Source organism: Garra rufa, chromosome 3, assembly GCF_049309525.1.
Source record: "Garra rufa chromosome 3, GarRuf1.0, whole genome shotgun sequence".
Taxonomy (NCBI): domain Eukaryota; kingdom Metazoa; phylum Chordata; class Actinopteri; order Cypriniformes; family Cyprinidae; genus Garra; species Garra rufa.
The window spans coordinates 47636739-47664313 of record NC_133363.1 but is presented as its reverse complement, the minus strand read 5'-3'; the positions used below and the strand labels follow the sequence as shown (position 1 = coordinate 47664313).

The 27575-nt window shown below is 36.3% G+C and overlaps 1 protein-coding gene across 5 annotated transcripts in view; it reads left to right on the top strand.

Moving 5' to 3' along the window:
- Positions 1-27575, top strand: part of mark2b (MAP/microtubule affinity-regulating kinase 2b) — a 61370-nt gene that overhangs the window by 10993 nt on the left and 22802 nt on the right. For 4 of the 5 annotated variants that reach the window (XM_073836278.1, XM_073836276.1, XM_073836277.1 and 1 more), the window contains exons 2-14: positions 11337-11507; positions 13552-13605; positions 15099-15147; positions 18280-18345; positions 18558-18628; positions 19194-19250; positions 22122-22358; positions 22462-22581; positions 23289-23391; positions 24037-24149; positions 24236-24374; positions 24474-24613; positions 26829-26917. In XM_073836278.1, coding sequence (XP_073692379.1) covers positions 11337-11507; positions 13552-13605; positions 15099-15147; positions 18280-18345; positions 18558-18628; positions 19194-19250; positions 22122-22358; positions 22462-22581; positions 23289-23391; positions 24037-24149; positions 24236-24374; positions 24474-24613; positions 26829-26917 — 1409 coding nt within the window. The remainder of the gene's footprint in view (positions 1-11336; positions 11508-13551; positions 13606-15098; positions 15148-18279; positions 18346-18557; positions 18629-19193; positions 19251-22121; positions 22359-22461; positions 22582-23288; positions 23392-24036; positions 24150-24235; positions 24375-24473; positions 24614-26828; positions 26918-27575) is intronic. The other variant, XM_073836275.1, reaches the window with a different exon arrangement.

Here is a 27575-nt window from a genome sequence, read left to right as displayed (position 1 = left end):
TAACTTTTCCATTGACATATCTGTGAAACTGCCACACCCAAACAAATGAAATAATCCTAAAAAAAAAAAACCAAGAGACTAGATTTACCTTTCGTGGGGAGGTATTTGAATACTGGCAGAAATTGCAAAGTTTGAGAACATGAGGTTGGCTAAAAATCGAGCTTAATTTGAGACTGTGATCACAGCAGACTATAAACCCTGTTTAGCTCCCTGACCTTCAGCAGCTCGAACAGGGCTCACATTTACACACGGCTTTGCATTTTTTACGACACCAAGCATGGAGTCACCGTATTGAGATCAAGTCCAGAGTCTAAAACACTCTGTGCGAGTGTGTGTGTGTGTAAACAGGCCTTTCCAGTTGCACTGGGTGTGAAGTTGACTAAAGGGAGTGCCGAGGCCTTCTCTCTGATTTCAGGAGCTTGACGTCATGTTGGGGTGTGTGTGTTGAGGAAAAACAGTCAATGCTTGTTTTTTGAGAACTGATTTGTTTGTACCTCAGCACATTTTTTGTGTTTGTGCTTTTGTTTCATGTGGCAAAATTTTACACATTTATGATGTTAAATGTTTCAGGCAGCTCACTATCCAGTCCGATTCCCATCTTGTAATCAAGCAATAAACAAAAAGTGCTTTCAGTATCTGAAGTGTTCAGAATCAGTTGTCGTTTCTCCCACGATTTATTTTTTCTCAGCTCTCTACAGGTTTCCCTTTGGTATCATGTTTTCTTTTCTTAGTCTCAGTCTTTCTCTGAACATGTTTTTCAAGCTCAGCTCAGGTAAACAGTCACTAGAGGTGTATTTGTTTAATGTCTATGCTCCATGTGGGCAGAAGGGTGTAAACCACACCCTGTAGTGTTCCGGAAAGAGCTGGCCACCCTGTGGGGCTTTACATCCCAGAGGAATTGCTGCTGCGCATTGAGGGAGAGCATATTAATATCAGGATTATTTATTCACTGTTGACAGTTTCCTGACATAGGACGATCTGGAGAAGTGAGGGGAGAGGTGTGATGAAGAAGAGGGAGAGTGAGAGAGACACTCCATCTGCTCTCTGTTTGTGCCCTTGGCTGCCTCCAGACTCTAGTTTTAAATAGAGGCAGTGTGGGATTTACAGCCCCATGCGTTACCTGCAGGCCCTGTCCGCCATTCATCCGTCCGTCAGTTCATCCGTGCTTTTCTTCCTTTGTATGTTATGTCTGACTGGTTTGGTGTGAGAAACACCCAAATGTTGTGGTGTTTATGAAACATTTCTGCATTTGTCTGTCCATCCATCTATCCATCTTTCTATTTCCTTAAATTTCATTCTTTGCTACCTAGATTTTCTTTTTCCTTCTGCCAATCCTTTGTTTCCTTCCTTTCCTTCTTTTTTTCATTTCAATCTCTCATGCAACTGAAAAACAGGTCAAAGCAGTTTTGTATTACATAATTGTTGCCTTCTGCATAACCAAACATTCAGCATGACTAGTGAAGCATGATTCACTTATGAATAACTCCTATGAATTGATTTCTTTAATGAACAAGTTAAAGTTCGCAAGAAATGAACATCCACTGTTCATCTTGATGTAAATGTTATAGATCTTATTATAAATGATTAATCTGTGTATTTGTATCATTTTAAAATTTTAGTTTGACCTTTTAATGTTCAAATATTTTATGCTGGACTTCATTTAAAGCAATAGTTCACTCGAAAATTAAAATTCTATCATTAATTACTCACTCTCGTGTGGTTCCAAACCCATAAGACCTTCATTTATCTTCTCAACACAAATTAAGATATTTTTGATTTTTGCTTAGACAGCAACGCAGCTGACATTAGTAAGGACATTGTTAAAATGACTGTGTGACATCAGTGGTTCAGTATTCTCGTAGCTTCATAAAAATTATAATTGAACCACATCATAAACGGCAACAGATATGTGCTGTGTTTTATTTATCTGCAAAAGTTAAGAGACCGTCGTCAGCACTCGTGAAAGTGTTTAGGGTTTAACCCCTTTTATTAAAGATGACTGTTGGAAATGCAAAGACGCGATGCTGAATATTGAGTAATTCACTTCCAGAACAGAAATTGACAGATAATGTACTCACCCCCTCGTCACCCAAGATGTTCATGTCTTTCTTTCTTCAGTCGTAAAGAAATAGTTTTTTGAGGAAAACATATCAGGATTTCTCTCCATATAATGGACTTCTATGGTGCCCCTGAGTTTGAACTTTCAAAATGCAGTTTAAATGCAGCTTCAAAGCCGAGAAAGAAGGGTCTTATCTAGTGATATAATTGATATAGTTTTTAACCTTAAACGCTCAAAATGTCCTACATTGCTGCAGAAGTACCGACCCAGTGTTTACAGAGTGAACATGCAAAGAAGGTCAAACGCCCTTTACAAAAAAAGGTAAAACGGTTGGAAAATGAGATGGGAGTTTTTCGACATACCCTAACTGTCTTGAACTGGAATACACAGAGTTCATGCAGAGCTAGACAAGACGAGCGTTTGAAGTTAGGTATATAAATTGTACAATTCTGGAAATTAACCAATCGTTTTGCTAGATAAGACCATTCTTCCTCGGGCTGGGATCATTTAGAGTCCTTTAAAGCAACATTTAAACTGCTTTATGGAAGTTCAAACTCAGGGGCACCAAAGAAGTCTGTTATATGGAGAGAAATCCTGAAATGTTTTCCTCAAAAAAACAAATTACTTCACAACTGAAGAAAGAAAGACGTAACCATCTTGGATGACAAGGGGATGAGTACATTATCTGTACATTTTTGTTCTGGAAGTGAACTGCTTTAAAAGTGCAGTATGAATAGCTGACAGCAAGCGGTTTAAATGGGTAACGTTACTGCAGTCCAAATTCAAAATATCTCTTTCAACTGTAGAAATTAGGAAAGAAGTATTGTAATTTCGTTACTGTAGTGTAAAACAAAAATAATACACCTATGAAATATTCATTTTCATTTATTTTACAGTGCAATTGTTTTACAATATATCGCTATTGCTGTAATAGGAATAACAATACTATAAAATGTTGTTATTATTATTATTATTATTATTGTTATTATATTCTAATTAGTGTGAATATAATTTCCACTGAGACAGTAGGCCATAAATAAAAAGAGAGTTGAGTCCCCTTTAAAATTCAGGTACAAGTTAATTCACTGACTTTTTTCTGACTTACACTTTCTTAGTTAAGAACATGGGTTAGAGCTCTTAATTTTTTAACTCTCAAAGTGCATTAGATAGAGTAATTTAACTTTAAAATGTAATTTTTAAAAAAAAATTCACAATAGATATTGTATTATGGACTACGAGATATTATCTTATTGTGAGATTTTGATATTGTTACTTTCCTACTTTGGTATAGCTTAAATTCGCTCTCGCGCTTTTTATTTTTTTATGATATGTGGCTTTAACAACCTCAGATCCATTTACACTTATCCAGTTGCATCTGGAATGTGTTTCAAATTCCCTCTTAAAGCGGACTGGAGTCTACACGTCGTCTTTTTATGATCTGATAGTCTAATCAAAGAAAACACATGACGTGACCACAAGTAAATGGGCCCAAAGTCCAATCAGCAGCCAATGGATAGAAGTGCCTGCCCAATCTGTTTCCGTTTATCAGTTACACTCAGATGTTACATCACAATACAGTAAAAATATCTGTCGCTACTTTGTTTTATCATGACTTCATCTAGTGAATTTATGAATCAGCCAAAAAAGTTGCTCTGTTTGACTTGTTACTTGTCTGGATGTTTATATTACAACAAATAGTTACTCATTCAAAGGTTTTGTTGTAATAGCTAGCATGTTAATGAATAAAACATTGAAATGTACTACCAGGATTAGTATGCTTTTGTTTAGTATGTACTTTGAAACAAAAAACAGAATTTAGTAGAAAACACTGGTGTGTGAAAGAAAGGGAGAGAGATGGTGTATGTGTAGGTGGTAAAGTATTTATAGTTCTTCATCGTGACTGTCGCTTTCTGGGCGTGTATAACCGCATCTGTGTGTGTTGAAAAAGAGTTTCTCTTTTTCTAGGCAGAGATAGGCTTCACTCTCTGTACTTGGAATGTTACGCCCAATTTCACTTTTGCCACAGCAAGCGAGAAAGAGAGGACGAAGAAAAGTAAAAAAAAGGGGAAATGGAAAGAGAGAGAGAGATATGAGGAAGGGAGGAAAGGGATCTGTCCTTTAGAAAGGTAAAGAAAAGGGAGGATAGCAGGAGGACGAACAAGAGATCTCCATGGCAACGCTGCAATCACGACGCAGCGACTGACTGCTTCTTTAAAGACATGCTGGATTGTGTGCAAGTGCATGTGTGTTTTTAAACAGAACAAGAGAGCATGCTTTACAGCTACTACAGCATTGGTGTTTATAGGGTTCCCGGTGCCTCTGGTTCACTCATCCATCTTTCTTTTAAACAGACCGTTGAGAAAAGTTTGAAAGTGCAGTGATGAAACTCATAACCAGGTCAATAAATGTCGGGTCCGGTCGCAGAATTCTGTGCAATGTAGCTATGTGAAGCACTTTGGGTCTAATCAGCTTCCTACTGAGCTGAGCCAGTGTCAGCTAAACTCGGGATCTCAGAGCTGCCGGAGAAGGTGGTATTTAAGGTTCAACGCTGAAGTGAGCAGGACTCCCAGTAAACCTAAAAAAGATTCCAGCGCAGACGGCATGTTGTCAGGGAGAACATTATCCTATCCTCACTGCTGTCTGTGGAGGGTGTAATTACAAGGAGAGATAGATGATGATATGGAGCGAGGGAAAGACCCAGAAAAGGAGCAAAAAAGTGCATTTTATTTAACCCAGACTGACCTTCGTCCTAGATGATTCTTTAATAGTAAGGTTGATGCCAATGGATGTAGTTCTAGATACTAAAAATTAGAACTTATGAGACTCTCTGGATCTGTTTTAAATCCTTGTCAGCTGTCTGCAGTCTGTGTAAGCAGTTACTTTCTAAAGAGACAGTTGATTCTGAAAACATTCTGAAAAGAGTTTTCAAGAGTTGGTGATTTGAATAACAGGAATTAAATGAATAGAAGCATAAATGTGCACATGATACAACTATTTGAAAATCTGGAATATGAGGGTGCAAAAAATCTAAATATTGAGAAAATTGCCTTTAAAGTTGTCTAACTGAAGAATTGGATATCAAAAATTAAGTTTTTATATATTTACGGTAGGAAAATGATCTTTACTTAATATCCTAATGATTTTTGTCATAAAAGAAAAAATGATCATTTTGACCCATACAATGTATTGTTGACTATTGCTACAAAAATACCTTTGCTACTTAGGACTGGTTTTCTGGTTCAGGGTCACAACAGATAGTTCACTCAAAAAGGAAAATTCTGTTACTATGTACTCACCCTCATGTTTTCCAAACATGTGTGGCTTACTTTGTTCTTTAGAAGAAAACAAAAGAAGATATTTAAACAACACTGGATCCAATTGACTACCATACTGTAAAAATATTGAAGCAGTTTCAGAGGGAAAAAAATAAACCATTAAGTTTTGACCAAAATGTAAAATTTGAATGCATTGTCCCTTTAAGGAAGCATTTGAACTGAAATGAAACCTCGAAGTGACTGATTGGAAACACTATATGTCAAGTCCAGCAACTCAGTTAAGGGTCACTCATGCATGGAACACAAGTTGCTCATGTGACACTCACAATAGACTTGACTAACAATCACGTTCGACTTCAGTAGAGATTGATGTTAGCATGTTGCTTAGCTAAAAGCACAAACAATTCATAGGACATGTAAATGCTAATTAAAAATTATTGGTGCTTAAATAGATGTAACTGCTTCTTTTCAGTACTGAAAGAAAATGTAAAAATTCAACCCTAACATTTCCCTCAACTACACTGCCATTTATACTTAGTTATACTTTTATTCAGCAATGATACATTAAATTGATCTAAAACTTAAGATGAAGACTTTCTAATGAAAAAAGCACATGTGACCCTGTCTTAAGCACACCTATATTTGTAGCAATAGCCAAAAATACATTGTATGGGTCAAAGTGATACATTTTTCTTTTATGCCAATAGTCATTAGGATATTAAGTAAAGATCATGTTCCATGAAGATGAAGAACGAAGAAGAACGATCTTCGTCTACACTGGTGTTTTCACTGCGTTTCAGAAATGATTTCCATCCACAGACACTACACAACTGAAAACACATGTGACATGACCATTCATAGAAACAGCTGCTAATACGGCATCTATCTATGCATATCTATGAGTACAACAATGATCATGGAGTTATTGTTTACATAGTTGTCAAGGATTTGTAGAGTGAATGTGGACAGCCATGCCTTCATTTTTAAGGGTGTGTTCACACTTGTAGTTCAGTTCATTTGGAACCGCACCAGAGTTTGTTTGGAAGCAGACCGAGACCAATCTTTTTAGCAGTCTTGGTCCATTGTTTGGTGTGTACCAGGGTTCGGATGGCAGCGTTCACACTTACTCAAATGAAACGCACTAACATAGCAATCGAACCGGACTTAGCTTCAATTGAACCAAACATGACAAGTGTGAACACACTCTAAAAGTGTAATTTTTGGTCCATTTACACTGAAACACAACCCCAGAGTTTTCAAACTAAAACAGGGTCTGCTGCATTTGCGAAAGTCTTTGTTTTCAAGGGATTGGAAACGCCTGCGTATTGTGTAAACAACAGGCATCAGAACTGTAGCAAAAGTTATGCGTTTCAAAAACAAAAACACAGTAGTGTAAATGTAGCCTTTGTGTCAGGAGTGCAGCTGTGATGCCTACAAATGACGTCTAGGCAGGCAGCAAGTTTCAGAGTTTAGAATTTTCAGTTCTGATGCTTTAAATTGTAAATAATACTTCCTTGGACACTAGTTTTTTTGTATGTTTATGTATGCGGTGGAGCAGATCTTGTGCAAAGTTCTGCTTCAGGAAGAAAGATTAGCTGGAAAGGAGAGTGCCATTGTAAAAGTGCATTGTGACATTGTAGAGGAGTGTTTCATTGCTGTTTATGAGTGATGTATTGATATCACTTCTGCTTTATGTTTGCATCAGCACTTGCATGACTATGCGCACACACAAGGTCTCAAATTTGAGTCCCCAGCCATACCTGCACACATGGCCTCTAATACCTTAAGTCCTTGCCCCTCTGTCCCTGTCAGCACACTGTCAATCTCCAGCTTTCCATGCCCTGACCTTTGCTACCGCTCTTGGCTCAGCTTACCTATAAACACACACGTTCAGACAGACAGTGTGGCTTTGCTGTATTGTTTCAGCCAGCTTTTCTCATGTCTTTCCTGCGAACAGCCCCCTTTCCAAATTGGCATCATGTGAAACGGGTAAAGAAATAAAGAGCATCTTTATTTAAATACATACCTCCTGAGTGGGCACCATTTAGTGGACTGACGTCAAGCATTACATTTATGGCTTTGAACTTTGATCGGTTGGTCTTTGAAGATGGAGCTGTCATGAAGTACAGCGCTCGGATATGTGAACTGTGGTTTGCACGTACACACAACACAGACATCGCACCACAGGGCTCATGGAGTTGGCTGGGTCCCTCTTGATGATTGAACTTTCTCTTTAATGAGCTCTGCTTTAGCTTAGGACAAAATGGAGAAACTCCTGTAAAGTTACAGATTAAAATGATAATGTGATGCTACTTGTGTAAATGTTAACACGCTTATGTTTGTGACAAAATGAAAGTGGGAAAACATAGAGAAGCGCATGGCGTATTTATGTGTGTGTTTGTGAATTTGAGGTTTTAGCAGATGGACCCATCTAATTTAATCTAATCTAATCCACTGTAATCTAATCCAGTCTAATCTAATCTGATCTGTATGTTTCTGCAGTGTAATGGGGTAACGTGGGAAATTGGGATTTATTCTTGATTTGCACAGGAGAGTTGAGACGATTTGATGGGGTTAAGGGACTGGTGGGTGTTTAGGAACACGTCCTAATCCGCAGCGAGTTCTCATGAGATTAGGATTTTTCATTTACTAGAACGCTGTGATTGCTGTGGTGATGCCTTTTCCTTTCTCTTGTCACATTATTTTCTTCTCTTGATAAGCGGTATTGAAGAGATGGTCCACCCCAAAATTTTAATTCTGTTATCATTTGTGACCTTGGACCAAAAAAACAGTCATAAGGGTACATTTTTTTTAAATTGAGAGCTGAATAAATAAGCTTTCCATTGATGTATGGTTTGTTATGATAGGACAATATTTGATCAAGTGCAAATATTTGAAAATCTGAGGGTGCAAAATTTGCCTTTTAAATTGTCCAAATGAAGTTCTTAGCAATGCATATTACTAATCAAAATTTATGTTTTGATATATTTATGGCAGGACATTTACTAAATATCTATGGAACATGATCTTTACTTCTATCCAAATGATTTTTTGCATGAAAGAAAAATGTATATATTTTTATTTTTAGCTATTGCTACAAACATACCTGTGCTACTAAACACTGTTTTTGTGGTCCTGGGTCACAAACAAAGATAATTTGAAGAATATTGGTAACCAAACAATTTTGGTAACCATTGATTTTGATTGTATTAAACCTAAGATATTTATTTTTCTTTCAAAATATTTTTTTTTTCTTGAGGAAAAGCAAGCTGTTAGGTTTGGAACAACATGAGAGTGAGTAAATGATAACAGAATTTTTTATTTTTGGGTCAGCTATCCCACAACAGTCTGGTTGTGCACATCCTTTGAGTTAGACTTTTCACAATGTAAGTTCAAGTTTGGCTTATGTCATTTGCTCAGACCAGCCACTTCTGGAATAATCAATAGTAATAATGATAAAAAAACTGTGTGTAAGGTTGGTGCTGGGACAGAGAATAAAAGGACATTGAGAGTGTTCACCAGTGCTGAAGGAAGTCATAAATTAACATGGTGCATGTGATGATTACATAATATGCATATCTTCAGACCCAGAGTTTGAATGCGTAAGTGTGTCTCTGAGCCTCATTCCTGTTCATTTGCTAGAATCAGAATCTGTTGTGATACTTTTTTTTTTAGGATTCTTTGATGAATAGAAAGTTCAAAAGAACAGCGTTTATTTGAAAATTGTAATCTTTTGTAACATTATAAAAATATTAGAGATGCACCGTTTGCAATTTTCTTGGCCGATTCCGATGCCGATTTTTCAGTAAGTGTGACCTGCCGATTCTGATTTTTGCAGATTCCGATTTTTTTTTAAGAACTGTAATAAAAGCACGGGCCTATACAGAAATATTTGCTTTAATTAAATTTATTTTATAATAAAATAAATTTTTAAACATTACAGGATCCTCTTACAACAAAATAACTTTAACAACAAAATAAAGTGCTTTGTGCCTTTGAAAAAGTATATAGTTATACTAGCAAAAATCTTTTCCTGAAATTTTTTTTTATTTTATAATAAAATAAATGTATAAACATTACAGCATCTTCTCATATTAAAATTACTTTAACAAAATAAAGTGCTCTGAGCCTTGAAAACATTAGAAATAAAATATAAGTAACAAAGCAGGCATACAAAAATCTACTTTCCTTCAATTAATTTTTTTAAAAACATTAATTACAGGATCATCTCACAACAATAACTTTAATAACAAAAAGTGCACTGTGTCTTCAAACATGTATAAAAACCAATGCTAGTACTAAATGCTATTACTTGAGCATTAATAGCAAATTTTTCTTGATAAAGAGAAGCATTTCTGCCTTGTCAAAAGTTAATCCAGCGGTACTACACTTTGTAACATTCATTCACATATTTGCACTATGCCACCGCATGCAGCGTCTTCATACACAGATGAAACTTACTAGAGAAGTGTAACATAAATGCATCTGTAAATAAATACAAATTAAATTCACGTCGCGCACGCTTAAATTACCTTCAAATGGAACATATATGCTCGCTTCGATCTATTAGTGTGTGAAGACGCTGTATGCGGTGGTGTAGCGCAAATATGTGAATGAATGAAAGTGTAGTAAACGTCAACGGATATCCCCTGCTCAGGGAGTAGGGAGCAATGAACACTGGGTAGGGACCATGTCAATCGGAACACAGTTCATTCACGAAGCTTACTTCTAACGAGTGGGTTATCTGAATCAGGTGTGTTAACTAAGAGAGACATGCAAAATATGCAGAGCGTGGGGCGCGATCTACCACATGTCCAAACACACGCGTGGTTTGTGGTTGTTTCCTCACGTTGTATTTTGGCCTTATAAATGTTACAAACTGCGATCTTTGTGTCATCTTCATTCACAGTAAATATTCGGCTGTGACGTAAGTGCATGCGCCGCTGGCAATAAAAGGATCGGCTAGGAATCGGCAAGAAGAGAAATTGACCGGCCGGTCACCGATCCGGGCCGATCATGCAAAAAATTGTCCGATTCCGATCACTAGCCGATCAATCGGTGCATCTCTAAAAAATATCCTTACTTTTGTCTTTGCTGATTCAAAATATTAATTTCCTTACAAAATAACCTTACTAACCCAAACTTTTGAACGGTAGTAAACTATTCTGTACCCATATTTTCCATAACTACAGAAAGTCTTCTTACCAACATTCAGAGGTTGTTGTACTTAAGGGGATAGTTCATCCAAAAATTACCCACACTCATGTTGTTCCAAACCCGTAAGGGGCCAATCGCACAGAACCCACTGCTTTGGAACTGACATTAATGAGCGCCACTGCAAGTAAAAGTTGAAATACTTGTAGCTTTAAAAGCTTGTGTGTGAGGCACTGCAAAAGATGCGGGACGCGAGCATAAAGGTCATGCACGTCCGTCAAGTGCGTTTACATAGAAACAATGGAAAAGTAGTCTTGACTACCTTTCTAGGACTTGAACATGGTTCGTTGCGTTGATGTCTACGCAGGGTCAGAAAGCTCTCGGATTTCATCAAAAATATCTTAATTTGTGTTCTGAAGATGAATGAGGGTCTTACGGGTTTGGAATGACATAAAGGTGAGTAATTAGTTTTGGGTGAACTAAGTACTGCTTCAAAGGCTTATTGACATGGTACGTACAAGTTTTAAACTGTGGTTCTGTTCATAGCTCACATATCACTCAAACTCACTGATCTGGTCTGGTCCTGACCCATCAATTATAAGGTAGTTACCTCAGGTAGAGCATGTGATCATCACTGTGTATTTAGCACTCCAAATGACTGAGCAATGTTCTTACTGCTGTGTGAATGTAGCCATATTTTCTTCTTGTGAATCAGTCTGATACATTCATCTGCATATGTGAGTCTGTGTGAAAGCGAGAGAGGGGGAGAATGTAGTTGAATTTGAGTGTCATCCGAGTGTGACCATCTGAAACATTTTTCTGATCCCTATATCCCATCTCTCTGTCAGACCCACTCTGATGCCAAAGGAGGAGGGCGTCCCAGTGTGTCACGTAGTCGAACTGCGGTGCCGGCGGTGGATGAATACCCCCACATAGGAAATTACAGACTGCTGAAGACCATCGGCAAGGGCAACTTTGCCAAGGTTAAACTGGCCCGACATGTCCTCACTTCTAAAGAGGTAACTAGATCTCATGTGTATCTGTCTTTTTTATTGGCTCTAGTTAGCTGGGTTCTCACTGCACTGAAATAAAATGGTGTGGGATTTACTATTTTCGCTCAAAAATTGCTAGTAAATTTCAATAACAATTACAAAGTAATAGCAAGTAACAAACTAAATATGAAATTTTGAAGTATATTTGAAGTATACAAAACTTTATATGAGTGATTAATTTAAAGATAGCAATACAGCAGAAAAAAAGATTAAAAAAAACAAAACAGTGCTTTAAAAAAAATACAGAATACTTTTATGCAAGTCTAAATTAGTCTAACAATACTGCAAAAATTAAATGTAATTATTTGAATGTAAAATAAAACGGCGTCTTAACTGTATTAGTTAAACATGCTGTTTTCTTGTAAAACATACTCCAGTGAGCTTTATTTAGCATCCTAAATCGCCACAGTCTGACTGTGATGTATGTCCAGGGCCCTGTTGCATAAACTGCTTTGACTAGTATTACAAGTTATTCATCACATTTGTTTTCCTTTTAAGACCGGTCATAACTATAAGTCAGTTGTATAACTCATAAATTAGCCTAATTTGACAAATTATGGTTTATCCCTTGGCTAACTGCTAGTTAGTCAGACTAATTCTTAACATAATGACTATGTTCATGCAGCTGGGCCCAGATATGCTGAATCTAATTTCAAATCACCTAAATTTGTGGTTTGGATTGGGTGTGATAAAATAAGGTTGAATGTGAATTTTTCTCAAATTCAGACTACAATCAAATACGCAAATGATTTTCTCTTTAAAGGAGTAGTTCACCTCCAGAACAAAAATTTAAAGATAATGTTCTCACCCCCTTGTCATCCAAGATGTTCATGTCTTTCTTTCTTCAGTCGTAAAGAAATAGTTTTTTGAGGAGAACATTTCAGGATTTTTCTCGATATAGTGGAATTCTATGGTGCCCCGAGTTTGAACTTCCAAAATGCAGTTTAAACGCTGCTTGAAACGATTCCCGAATGTTGTTGTAAACGATCCCAGGTGAGAAAGAAGGGTCTTATCTAGTGGAACGATCGGTTATATATATATTTTTGTATTACAGTTTATATTAGGGCTGCTCGATTTTGCCAAAAATCATAATTACGATTATTTTGGTCAATATTGTAATCACGATTATTTAACACGATTATGACAGGGTCCTAAACTTTATATTAGGGATTAATTTAAAGAAAGCAATACAGCAGAAAAAAAATATATAAAAAAACAGTGCTTAAAAAAATACTGAATACTTTTATGCAAATCTAAATTAGTCTAACAATACTACAGAAATTAAATGTAATTATTTGAATGTAAAATAAAACGGCGTCTTAACTGTATTAGTTAAACATGCTTTGTTTCTTATTAAAACTACAAAAGTCCTTCATTCAAGAGCAGTGAGTGATTTTTCTCTTTGTATTTTTACGTTTTATTAATATTAAGCACAGAGACTGCAGAAGGAATATTTGTTGCCTCTTTAAGTGCCACACAGACAGATCCAATATACTGTTACACACGTATTTTCATTCACAACTGTTTATGATCATTTAAGACATAACTGACAAGGGTTTACATGAATAATCACCAACGTGATGTTGCAAAAAAACTTTGTGCACCATTCGCAACTTTGGATGGAAACCCAGCTACTAATACTGTTTCTTCTCTGCTAAACAATTAAAGTTTTTAAAAAAACTTTATTAGGGTGAAAATCATATAAGTCATATAATCCTTATTTCAACAAGGAAAACAATAAGGGAAAGTATTGTTAAAGGTGTTCAAGCCAATTGAAATATAATCTTTGTGTAACAAATAGAAGAAGCTGAAATCTTATAGTTTTAATTAAAATCAACCCCTGGGACATGCTTCTGGTGCCTGAAAGTTGAAACATGCAAATATAGCTCAAGTGCCCTTAGCATTCAGATTAATCTTTCTAGTGTTACTCTGGTATTTTCCAAGATGTTTCTGCAAATAATTTTATGTTTGAGAGATGTTTATAGATGTGTTTGTGTTTCTTTTGTTTCAGGTAGCAGTGAAAATCATAGACAAGACACAACTCAACTCTTCTAGTCTTCAAAAAGTGAGTCTGCAGATCTCTCTTTATCTGTATATCTGTCTGGAGAGAGGGCACAGAGGGGATAATTACAGGAAGAGAGGCTGAAGGATTTCCTCTGACGTGGGAATGAACGAGTTCTGCTTTACCCCCACGCACACATATATATACACTGGTCATGTACCATTAACTTTTTGCTTTAACTGCTGCAGAATCCTGGAGGATATTAAAGAAATGAGGTTAATGCATTGTTCCTGCTGCTAGTGAAATTTTAACAATGTGACGTAAAATTATGCGCTACCATTCACAAGTATGATTTTTTGGGGTCAGCAAGATTTTCTTTTTTTGAAAGAACTTTTATTCAGAAAGGATGCATTAAAATGATCAAAAATGACAGACGAAGATTTCAGTTTCAAATGAATGCTTTAAACTTTATCAAAGAATCCTGGACATTTTCAATGTCTAATAATAATAATAATAAGATAAAAGACTTCTTGAGTACTAAATGAACATCTTAGAATGATTTCTTAAGAATCGTGTTACATTTATTAAAAGAAAAAGACAATATTACTGTTTTTGACTGAAATAAATGCAGCCTTTATGTACATATGATCCTATTTTAAAAAATAAATACATAAAAAAAACTCACTCTTTTGAACAATATTGTATGTAATCCCTGACACCACATATACAGTCAAACCAAAAATGTGTCACCAGATATCATTTTTTTATATTTCTTTTACTAGTGGGTGCAGGACACAATAAATCAATTATGTAAGTGATGGTAGCAAAATAAAGTAAACTGTGACATATTACAGCCAAAAATTCTTCATACAGTGGACTACCAGTTAAATTGATTCAAATTTGGGACCAAAAATTTGATTTGACACTTTGACCTGACCATGTTTTGTTACATACCTTTCTATCAAAGTTATCTGACATTTTCAAGATGAATTTGTTCTGACACAGTTTAACTCTTGAGTTCTTGTCATATTTTAAATATAGCAAATAAACTGTGATAATGTGAGAAATGTTGAAGGTGTCTGAATAAATTTTGGTTTGACTGTATTATTATCTATTAAACAGACAATAGTAAATGTTCATACAAATAGAGTTTGTTCATTCTTTATCACTTCATTTATTAGTATATTCTACCTAAAACAACTTAAACCAAACTGAAATTTTTTCGTCTTGGTGCTCAAACTGCTCAAAACCCATATAAAACAAGCCTGACCAGACTTGGCAACCACAAAACCAGCTTCATTTGGGATTGACCTGAGTCATTTGGGATAGTTCACCCAAAAATGAAAATCAGTTACTCAACCTTAACTTGTTCCAAACCTGTTTGAGTTTTTTTCTCCCATTGAACACAGAAGAAGACAATTCGGCGAATGTGGGTAACCAAATATTTGCTGGCCCCAATTGATTTACTTAGTATTTTTTTTTCCCATGATATGGGAAAATTGATGTCAGGTTAATAGTTCCTTCTCAAATCTTCTCTCTTTTCTGTGTGTTCACAGCTCTTTCGAGAAGTGAGAATCATGAAGCTCCTGAATCACCCAAACATTGGTAAGTTATTGAGAAAGAACCTGTCTAACTAGCCACACCACAATTACAGTTATTTCAGTATTTCAAATCAGCATCTGACATGAATCATCGGAATTGTCGGATCCAAGATAAGAGCTGACGGCTGAAATCGTTGAAATCGGCATTCCTCAAGCTTTGATGTCATAGATGTTGAAGAAACGGACGTGTGATGTGTGCTGATATGCTCTCGCTTAAACCCACACACAAGTCAGATGCTGATTTATTGATCTGTGCGTTTAAGTGTGTGTGTTTGCCTGTGCTGTGACGGTGGTCTTGACGGAAGCACTAGCTCATTAGCGCTCAGCTTGCGCTCATAAATATCAAAGCACAGAGTTGAAATATGAAAGGAAAGACCTGTCCCCTTTGAGGATGCAGCACTGTGGATTCAGTCCTGATTCAGAGTCTTTGCTCTGCGTCTGTTCAATGGCCGAGTGCGGCTGTGCTGGTATCACATCATACAATCACTGCTGATTGATCTGAAACGCTCCTTGATCTTTTCCATGACGACACACACAAAGTAGGGATTATGTATTTTATTCATTGCATTAATGTCAAACAGTAGTGGCCTGTTTTCGTTGAATAGACTGTGATGAATAGAATAGCTCTGAGCTTTAAAACCGACTCCTAAAGCCTGTTCGTTTTTATAATTCTACTTTATTAATGCGTCTCTCTTTATTAGATGCCGTTTGTTTGGATTTGGAACGTTTCCATTTTTTCCTTCAGGGATTTTATTGTTGCTTCTTAGACTTTTTTTATGAGAAAAATGTTGTCGCTGCTCAGCTCAGGAAACTCATTCAAATGCAGTTTGTAAGCGTAATTTTTAGTACTGAACTTTGGTTATAATCTTGTCAGCTGCTCAAGACAGATGTGATGAGTTTTGTAGCATTCATTGCAAAGCCTGAAGCACTTCATATAGAAATAGATGTATTTATCACTACTGCTTTTCTTTCATACCTCTAGCCCATGTGGTGTTATGCCATGAAGCAGTACTGTGCTTTAGAGTGTAGATGTGCTACATCAGTAATCTTAGTTGTTAGCACTGTTAAACGCAATAGAAAACCTTTGCAGTATGCCCTGTTAAATGACAAGTCTGATGCAACCGAAAAATACATAAGAATACATTTTCTTGAACAAATCTGTGCTTCAAAACTAGTGGTTTAAATGGCAGATTTTCACAATTCTCTGAAAAGATATCAAAATGAATTATTCAGAATACTAACAATTAAATAAATCAACCTAGACTGTCAATTAAAGGCTTAGTTTACTTCCAGAATAAAAAAACCCATGTCATCCAAAATGTGCTTGTCTTGTCGAAGAGAAATTAAGGTTTTTGAGGGAAACATTCCAGGATTTTCCTTCATATAGTGGACTTCATTGGGAGCCATGGGGTTGAAGATCCAAATTGCAGTTTCAATGCAGCTTCAATGGGCTCTACACAATCCCAGCCCGAGGAATAAGGATCTTATCTAGCGAAACAATCTGTTATTTTCTTAAAAAAAAAAAAAAATGTATATACTTTTTAACCACAAATGCTCTTCCAAATCTTCACACATTACATAGTCACATTGGAAAGGTCACGCGTAATGTAGGCGGAAGTACCAACCCAGTGTTTACAAAGCGAACGTGCAAAGAAAGTCAAACAGCCTTTCCAAAAAAAGGTAAAACAGTGTCGGACAATTTTGTTGGAGGTTGGAGGAGAAAATAAGATTAAGATTTATACCCCACCCTACCTTTTTGAACTGGAGTACACAGGCAAAGGACTAACTATGGGTGATCATTCCAACGTGATTGCGTAATGCGTGAAGTTATAAACATGCATCGCAGAGCTAGTGCAAGACAAGCATTTGTGGTTAAAGGGATTGTGTAGAGCCCTTTAAAGCTGCATTGAAACTGTAATTTGGACCTTTAACCTGTTAGCTCCCATTGTCCACTATTTTGAGAAAGATTCTGGAATGTTTTCCTCGAAAACCTTGATTTCTTTTCAACTGAGAAAAGACACGAATGTCTTAAATGACATTTTTAGGCAATTTTTATTCTGGAAGTGAACTAATTCTTTAAAAGTACAGATTCACATAGTTTCCGAATAAAATGTGAGAGATGATTTGATGTACTAGAGATGGAAAGCTAAAATGCGACACAATCACAGCCAGCTATTGGTGATAGAGTGTTGCAGTGATTATGTGTTTTTTAGGCTAAACTGGAAGTTAGCATCACCCTGGATCCCTCAGAAAAAAAATCAAATATTTCCATTGGCTTTTGGATTATTTCAGGAAATTAGCTTCGATATTTTATTTGTCATGATAATCTTCACAAATTAACTTTTTCAGGCTCCAAAATACATAATATATCAGCAGAAGTAAAAAAGAAGCTAAAAGTAGGTTATGAATGAACACCACCACATTTGAATAGTTTACAAAAAAGCAAATATTTAACCCTGAACCACAAAACCTTAAGTAGCATGGGTATATTTGTAGCAATCGCCACAAATATATTGTATGGGTCAAAATTATTGATTTTTCTTTTTTATGCCAAAAATCATAAGGATATTAAGTGAAGATCATGTTCTGTGAAGATATTTTGTAAATTTCCTACCATAAATATATTAAAACTTAATTTTTGATTAGTAATATGCATTGCGAAGAACTTCATTTGGACAACTTTTGGCAATTTTCTCAATTTTTTTTTCCATCCTCAGATTCCAGAATTTCTCAATTTCAAAAAATTGAAGTAGTTGTACAGAGTAGATGAGTTTACCTGTTCAGTGTGACATTTAATGTTCCTGACAACTTCTGTAGTCCTATTTAGCCACTTGTTGTTAGCAACCATTATTTTCAAGACTTTCAAAAAACCACAAGGGGGTATTATTGAAAAAATCAAATGTGAAAATGTCTTTCTTGTGTTAACCACAGACCTCATTTCAGCCATTTAACCAAAAACCTATTCAAAAATAAATAAATAAATAACTTCAGGATGTTAACTTGTTAAATAAAGATGTGAATGATTTCATAGAGATGTGTTATTTCCTGTTAATTCTTGTTGGGGATGTGCCTATAAAATTCAAATGTGAATAGTCTTTTACATGTTTTGATTTGTGATCATCTCTCTTTTCCCCAGTGAAGTTATTTGAGGTGATCGAGACAGACAAGACGCTGTATTTAGTCATGGAATATGCCAGTGGAGGTGAGTGGGCTGAAAGACTAGAACTTCCAGCTGTCAATCATGTCAATATTTAAAAATAAGTGCATTTTAAATAATGTCATTCTCCCATCTTCCTTTCTCATTTGCCTGTTCTGTCTGTCCTTTCTTCTTTTCTTGTACCACTTCTTCTTTACCTCTTACCTTCCTCTGCCATTTTATACTCTATTGCAATGTTCCCCTCTTCCATTTCCAAGGCGAGGTTTTTGATTACCTTGTTGCTCACGGGAGGATGAAAGAAAAGGAAGCGCGTGCCAAATTTAGACAGGTCAGTTCCAGTGCATGCGAGTGAGTCATGCTTCAGTGTCAAAGCTCACATGTACGTACAATGAGGTCAGAGCCCACTAGTGAAAATGCTTCAATTTTTCTATTATAATTTTCAATGACAGATTATATCATCAGTTTGAGTGCAGAAGTGTTCTCCTGGATGATTTGTAAAATTTGATTTTATTTTCAAGTTTAAAGTTTAAATTTTATAATACCATTTTTTTTTTCCATGTGGTGTCAGACTACTAATATATTTTATTTGACTACTAATATATATTTTTTAATTGCGCAATTTTACAATATATCTTCTTTTATTGTATATATGATCAAATAAACGGAGCTTTGTTGTTTTAAGCAAGTGTTTGTGACAGGTTGTGCTAAGTGGTCTTTTTCTGCTAGTATAAGTGTGTGTGCGCTCATTAACTCTGCTGTGTGCATGTGTGTGTATGATGGTTTAATTACTGATAGAACAGCTCAATTAAAGAGCGACAACTCCCATGAGCTGCCAAAATGACTTCACCTACTCTCCTGATTACTTACCACACCTTCTCTCTGTATCTCTCTAGATTGTGTCAGCTGTGCAGTATTGCCATCAGAAGTGTATTGTACACCGAGATCTCAAGGTGAGAATGTTTGTGTATTAGGGCCCTTAGGGTCTGTTAGATATAAACATGCCCTGAACAGCAAGATCTCCATTCAGCTTTACCTTCATCTTTCAAATGGTCTTTAGTAGTTCTTCTGTGTCTTTCATCAAAGTCTATTACAGAAGTCCAGGTGGAGGAATGAGTCCTCTGTTTAAAGAGACACACACACGTGCGCTATCATGAGTGTACTCTGAACTCTGAAACGGCTGACTCCAGATCTTCTTCTTGTTAAGTTGTGTCTTTCTGGATGAACGTTCCCATGATAATACTCTGCCCACGTAACTGACGTTGCTTATTGGTGCAAACCATCATCGTAGTGACTTTTGAACCTTAGAGTTAGTCACTGTCTCCTGTCATAGCGTAATGTACAGTACAGACCAAAAGTTTTGGTCTGTACTGTAGATATGAATTCAACTGAAAAAACTTGTGAAAAAATATCTTTCAGGTGGTCAAATAGCAAATAGTGGAGCTCTGCAGCCACCTACTGGTAAAAGTTATTTTTTTTACTTTTAAAACGATGGGCAAAAATCTTACACTAAACCATGTGAAATTATCCACGTTATCCCCATGAATTAAAGTTAGAAATGTGGGTCTTTTATAAAGTGAATTTTACATAAAAAAGCAGTTTTTGTATAAAAACTCATTTAAAAAATATGTATTTATTAATTTATATATATTTAAAAAAATATCACTAACCTACTGAAAACTGCACAAATGTAGAGTAAAAACTTCAATAAACAGAAAAATATACAGTGCAGACCAAAAGTTTGTGTCCAAACTTTTGGTCTGTACTGTAATTCTCTTGCGCCCCATTCAGGACCCTCAGAAATCTGCATAGTGTATGATCCTGTGTCTGAACCTCTTCCCCTCTCTTTTTCTTTCGGCCTATCTCTTTCTCTCTCACACACACACAGAGATGTACACTAAATAATGTCACCACAATGCTGGAGATGTATTGATCACAATAGAAAAGGGCAGTGTTTGCCGTATTGATTTAATATGAGCACCACAAATAATAAAGCACTTACTCAAACAAATGTACTGTAATAGTGATGGATCTGTGTGTGTGTGTTAACCATTAAGCCGCACATCTGTTGCGGCTACAGAGGTTTCTAGGAGTTCAGGTCGGATTGCAGGACTTGTATCGTATTTCTTTCAAGTAACAGATTGTGTTGTATTCAGAGCCGATTGCCCCAGCAAAGGAAATTAAAATAATTTAAATAGTTTTGTCCTCACTGGTTGCATGCAAAAACATACATGCACTACTGTTGAAAAGTTTGGGTCAGTAAGATTTCATTTATATCCATTTATTTACACTTCTACTTGCAGAATATGGAAAATGTTAATATAATAAGAGGGATCATACAAAAAGCATGTTATGTTTTATTTAGTACTGACCTGAATCAGATATTTCACATAAAAATGTGAATTTATAAAAATGACCCTGTTCAAAAGTTTACATACACTTGATTCTTAATATTGTATTGTTGCCTGAATGATCCACAGCTGTGTTTTTTGTTTAGTGATAGTTGTTTATTAGTCCCTAAACTGCCTGCTGTTTTTGAGAAAAATCCTTCAGGTCCCACAGATTCTTTGGATTGTTAGCATTTTTGTGTATTTGAACCCTTTCCAACAATGACTGTATTTTTGAGGTCCATCTTTTCACACTGAGGACACTTATTCATGCTTCGGAAGGAGAACAGTGCAGTAAGAGCTGGAGGGGAGGGGGATCTTGAATTTTAATATTAGGGTAAATTAAACTTATTTTTAGGCAAAATAAGAAAAATTATAACATCATCATTCTGTTCAGAGGTTTACACCCCCGCCTCATAAAGCATTTTGTTTCTTTCTGGAGCATCAGTGAGCGTTTGAACCTTCTGTAATAGTTGTTATAGTATGTCCCTCAGTTGTCCTCAGTGTGAAAAGATGGACCTCAAAATCATACAGTCATTGATGGAAATGGTTCAAATGCACAAAAATGCTGAAAAACCAAAGAATTTGTGGGACCAAAGGATTTTTCTGAAGAACAGTGGGCAGTTTAACTGTTCAAGACCAACAAGGGACTCATGAACAACTATCACTAAAAAACAGTATTAAGAAACTGTAAACTTTTGAATCTTCTCCAAAAGGAGATAAAGTTACAGAACTTGGTCTTTATTGTGTCATTTAGAGAGAAACCAAAATGTGTGTGATTGTTTTTAATGTGTTAGCTGTTTTTTTTTTTTGTAATGTCTGTTGTAACTCTGTTGTTAAATGGCTGCCAGGACACTCCTGGGAAAGAGATTTTAATCTCAGTGAGTTTTCTTTCCTGGTTAAATAAAGGTAAATGAATAGGCTAATTTTTATAAATTAAACAAAAAAAAACTAATCCTGTTACTGAACTCAGTGAAATGTAATACACAATATAATATCACCTCCTTCTTCTGCAGTGCTGCCCAAGCCTCATCCATTTCTTGGTTGCTGTGTGTTTGCATGTTGTAAAAGTTTGGCTCTGTTGGCAGTGTAATATTTAACTCTGCAAACTGAACCCAGTTAGCACCCCGCATCTGTTGCTAGGCAACACGGCCTCTCTGCGTGGCTAAAGTTGGTGTGTAGATGTTGAGTGGCAGCACAGAGGGTCTCAACACATTCACAAACACACACACACAATAGCATGAGAGAACTCATTAGGAAAAGTTGAACAAACAGCCTGAAGGAAGAGAAACAGACATTTCCGATAGACAATTGAGCATTGAGGTCAAAAAGGGAGACGTGAGTGTTGCTGATCGTGTGAACGAGGAACACTTAACGTTTCTTTTTCACAGTATCAAACTTCTTACCATCATGCCATTCTCTCTTTTTCTCCCTCAGGCTGAGAATCTTTTACTGGATGCTGACATGAACATAAAGATCGCTGACTTTGGTTTCAGTAACGAGTTTACGGTGGGGAATAAATTAGACACGTTTTGCGGGAGCCCACCGTATGCCGCCCCTGAACTCTTCCAGGGCAAAAAGTATGATGGTCCAGAAGTAGATGTGTGGAGTCTCGGGGTCATACTTTACACGCTGGTCAGTGGCTCACTGCCTTTCGATGGACAGAACCTGAAGGTAGGAATATCTGTCTTAATGTTCCTGTTTGTTTCTGTCCTTTTGTTAATGTTCCTTATTTCTACTGTATCATCCTCATTGTGTTTTTCTTCTTCATATGCAGGAGTTGCGAGAGCGTGTGTTAAGAGGGAAGTATAGGATTCCCTTCTATATGTCCACAGACTGTGAGAACCTGCTGAAGAAGTTTCTCATCCTCAATCCTACCAAGAGGGGAAGTTTGGAGGTGCGCCCGATTTAGACCGATCTCTGATATCTGACTGTGCACTAGAATGCGGACAAAGGCCTTAAGTTTAAATTAGCTTAAAGCCTAATCACACCAAATATGAATTTTTAGCTCAAGATATGAAAAAGTATTTTGAAACGAACAGCAAAAAATCTATAAACTCCTATATGTTGAGCCTTTAAACAGAACTTAAGTTAATAAGTTAAAGGGATAGTTCACCCAAAAATGAAAATTCTGTCATTAATTACTCACCTGCATGTCTTCCCAAACCCGTAAGACCTTTGTTCATCTTTGGAACACCACTTAAGATATTTTTTGATGAAATCTGAAAGATTTCTGACCCTGCATAGACAGCAATGCAACTGAAACGTTCCCAGGCCCAGAAAGCTAGTAAGAATGTTGTTAAAATAGTCCATGGTTCATACGCGATGTTATGAAGCTATGAGAATCCTTTTTGTGCTCTAAGAAAACAAAAATAACATCTTTATTCAACAATTTCTTCTAGGATTCTACGACTTGGGCTTTACATTTTTCATTTAGGCATGTGAATGACGAAATTATGTTTTGCTTTTCAGATAAATGATTTGCACTTAAATATATATTCTGTTTACCTATAAGCACTTGGTTATGGTAAAAGATATGAGATATGGTTATGTGATCTGATACCTCACTGTATCTCTTATTTTCTGTCTGTACTTTTAACTCAGCAGCAGATCATGAAGGATCGCTGGATGAATGTAGGTCATGAAGATGAGGAGCTGAAGCCCTACATTGAGCCCCAACCTGACTACAAAGACCCCAGAAGAACAGGTGTGTGTGACTCTCACACATTCCAAAAAGTTTAGATGTTAAAGAGCAGGTCATATGCTTTTTAAAGTGTCCTAATATTGCGTTGGAGTCCCCTACAACAGGTTAAATGCATCTAAAGTCAGAAAACCTTGTAGTTTTCTCAGAAATGTCGTATTTAGTTACTTACAGGATGTGATTCAGAGACACTTGTTAGTCCAAATAAAGAAGATTAGAAGCCAAGATTAGAGAACCAGTCCTCTGTAAAATGACGAGCAAACAACAAAAGGTTCGAATTGTGTTGCTGTGGTTTTGCGAAAAAAAAAATCTAACCACTAATACTTTACATCATCATCTTTCGGCAGTGAAAGCAAAATAAACTTGCTTTCACAGCACAGAACGCACCGTTTTCTCGATAGATTCGAAAATATGATGACTCGTTAAGGCGATTCTCAGTCGACTCTTTCTTTTGAGAGACAGTATCTTTATATATAATGCACTTTTTTGATTAACAGCTGTTTACATTGAAGGATAGCTACGTTACAAACGGCAAAAATATATATTTTTCAAAAAACCCATGTGACCTGCTCTTTACAATTATCTCTAGGAAGTGAAAGCGTTCTAAGATTCTAAGACTGCAATAACATTGTGTGTATGTTGCCAATTTAGACATAATGCTTCAGATGGGTTTCAGTCAAGAGGAAATGGAGGAATCTCTCATCAAACAAAAATACAACGAAGTCATGGCAACCTACCTGCTGCTTGACTATAGGAATTCAGAGGTACACACATAAACACACTCATAGTGTTTGATAATGATAATGATGATTATTTTTGCACTCACACATTGGAAAATCTTGTTTCGCAGCTTGACGAGGGTGTCAACTTGTCGCTAAAGCCACGCCCAGGAAGTGACCTCACTAACAGCAATGGCCCTTCTCCACCTCATATGGTACAGCGCAGTGTGTCATCCACTCAAAAACCTGTCAGAAGAACAACAGATCAGGGTAAGCGGATTGAGAGTGAGTTTTTGGGAGTGAATAAAGACCTTTATAAACACACATTCACATGTTTGCCCTTCATACTCTTTCTTCTTTGTCCCTCAGGTTCATACTCGAAACGGCCTCAGGGAGAAAACAAGCATGGAGTGGAGGATTCTGGGAGGAAAGGTTCAAGTAGCTCCACCAAAGTTCCACCCAGTCCCGTGATCTCCAGCGAACGCAAAAAGAGTTCCACACCCTCTACTGTAAGTGTGTCTGTTTGTTGATATGTTTCTTAGGAATGCATAATCATGGTTTATTTATTTCTTAATAATTCTACATTATATTGTTTAAAATAAATTACTAAACTAAAATTAGTCATTACACATTACGTACAGTATGAAAAATGTGTCCTTTCCCAATTCTGTGCTGCCTTTTTGTCCTGTCACTTCCACTCTTAACAACCAAACAAAGAAGTCAAAACTTTTTCAACCTATACAGCACACTGCAAAAAAGGGAACTGCATCAATTCGAGCATGTTTATCTACACACAGTGCTTGTTGGTTTTTTACAAGCTGGGGCACTCAAGCTTATCAACAGGTCTAATACAGTACCAAAGTCACGTCATGTACTTTAGTTCAGTTTCCATGTACTTGAAGAACATGTAATTACATTATGGATTGTGGAAGCTTTTGACATAATAGCAGGGTAATTTTTAAACATCTTAACTACTGCTTCTGTTCTCAGTTACATGGGGTTGCTCTGTAAAGCCTGCTGCTTTCCACACTGATATTTTTCAGGCAGCAGATGGCTGGAAGGGCTTGCCCAGGGTTGAAGTGCACTCTCTGACCGAGAGATGTTTGGCACAGCCAAAGCTCATGGCTTCTGCTTTAGAGTTATTTCTGTGGAAAATGCTACAGAGGATGCTATTTTGAGCTTTCACACACCACATCATACTTGGAGTTTCTGGGTTTGCACATTACACTTTAGATAGTGTGCCTTTTTCTTTTGTTCTCAAATGAAAGTGCAAATAATGTTGTATGAAATAGGCCTTGTCAGAGTACCAACCAAGTAGTAGTTGGAAGAGTGAGAGCAAATATTTTTACGCCTTGAGCAATAGACAGAAGTGTTTTTTTCTTTCTAGTTTGTCATTAAACATTCACCCAGGGTTCATAGCAGGGCTGTCCTTTGTATGGTTCATAGCATGGTTCCTTTAATCGCTCCAGGCCCTAATTTGGATTACTGTCGCAGTTCCAAAACTAATAGACTACCAGTCAAAAGTTTTTGAACAGGAAGAATTTTGATGGTGTTTTTTTTAAGAATTCTCTTCTGCTCACCATGCCTGCATTTATTTGATCCAAAATACAACAAAAGCAGTAATATTGTGAAATAAATTTGCTATTTAAAATAACTGTTTGCTATTAGAATATATTTTAAAATGTAATTTCAGAAATTTCAGCATCATTACTCCAGTCTTCAGTGTCACATGATCCTTCAGAAATCATTCTAATATGCTGATTTGCCTTTCTCACATTTCCGTGTTTCTCATAGCAGAAGTTGCATAGTTGGGTAAAATCCGAGAGCAGTGAATAGAAGAGTACCAAAAAAAATTTTTTTTGCATTCCCATTTGCTCAAATAGAAAAAAAAAGAAACACCCTAGCATAAGCGAGAACATTTTTTTTGTAATTTGATAAAAAAGGTGATATAAAACCGAGTATAGTGATATAAATGTACATAAAAAAATGTATCTACATATAAAAACGTTTAAGGATTTATGATAATGATGACGGTTGAAATGCATCATCACAGTCTTGTGAAGAGGGTCCATTATTATTATTATTATTATCAATATATATATATATATATATATATATATATATATATATATATATATATGTGTGTGTGTGTGTGTGTGTGTGTGTGTGTGTGTATATATATGGTAGTTAATATGCAAATGTGCATTTGTCAGAGTAAATGGAAACAATTTAGAAATTAAAGAATACTATTATAGAAATATTATTGTCATTTAGTATTATTATTAAAATAACAATCATTACATTTTAGCTTTATTTTATCATTTTGTTCAGTTTAGTTTAAGTAGTTTTAGTACTTTAAAAGTATTTGATTTTAGTTTCTGTTGTTGCCAAGGCTTCATTTTCTAATTTTTTTTTTTTTTTTTCTGCATTTTTGTAAGTTTGTTTTTCATTTCATATGCTCATTTTATTTATATTTTAGCCTTGTTTCAATTAACAAACAGTTCTTAATTAAATGAGTTAAAGCTGCTCTGTGCCTGCTCAAAACCTTAGTGTAAAGACGTAATGCTGCATGAATGACTAAATAATGCCAACTCTGTTGCCTCTTTAAACAGTCTGTGTAAAGACATCTAAATGTCACTTCAGAAGTGCTTCTGTGCCACCTTTGCAGTGTAAATTTGCCATGAGTTAACACTGGTTTGCACCTGTGTGTTTTTGTGATTTCAGAATAGTATCCTGTCCACGGGCACGAGCCGCAGCAGAAATTCCCCCGTTTCTGAGAGAGCCACTCTGGGAGTGCAAAACGGCAAGGACAGGTACATCCAAAGACATACACTTGAAAGATTGTTAATCTCAAAAAAGGCAAAGTGCAGAAAAACACTCACAGGTATAACACACCTTTCTCTTACTCTCACACACACGTATACGGGCACAGTTCATCCCTCTAGATAAGATCACTAACAAATCCAGACATCCGTTTTCCTATTTCACATTGCACACACAAACACAGTCTACTTCTATCTCCTGTCTCTATGCTGTTGGCCGTTACCTGCCATGGAGCCCAGACTAGCATGCTTTTGATCTCCAGAAAGGCCGAGTTGTGCCAGATTGGCGTACTTCATCCTGGATTTCAGTCGGATTAGTGACGCTTAGAGTGCCATCTCATTCAGACCCACACACTTAATTTAAACAGAAAAATGTCCATCACCAGAGTATTGTTTTGAACCTTTTAGATGCCTTAATTGGTTAAATCCCAGTCACACATGCATGCATCAAAGCATCATCTAAACCCCCATATAAACCTCCCAAGATCAGTCATCCTTCACTTCCTGTGCACCTCTAACCATTCACGCATCATAACTCCTCCCTATCCAGCATTAATATTGCCGCTTATGCTCACATTTCACACACTCCAGTGTCTTCACTATATCAATTATGCATAAGCATATGCATGAGATGTATTTTTAAAAATGG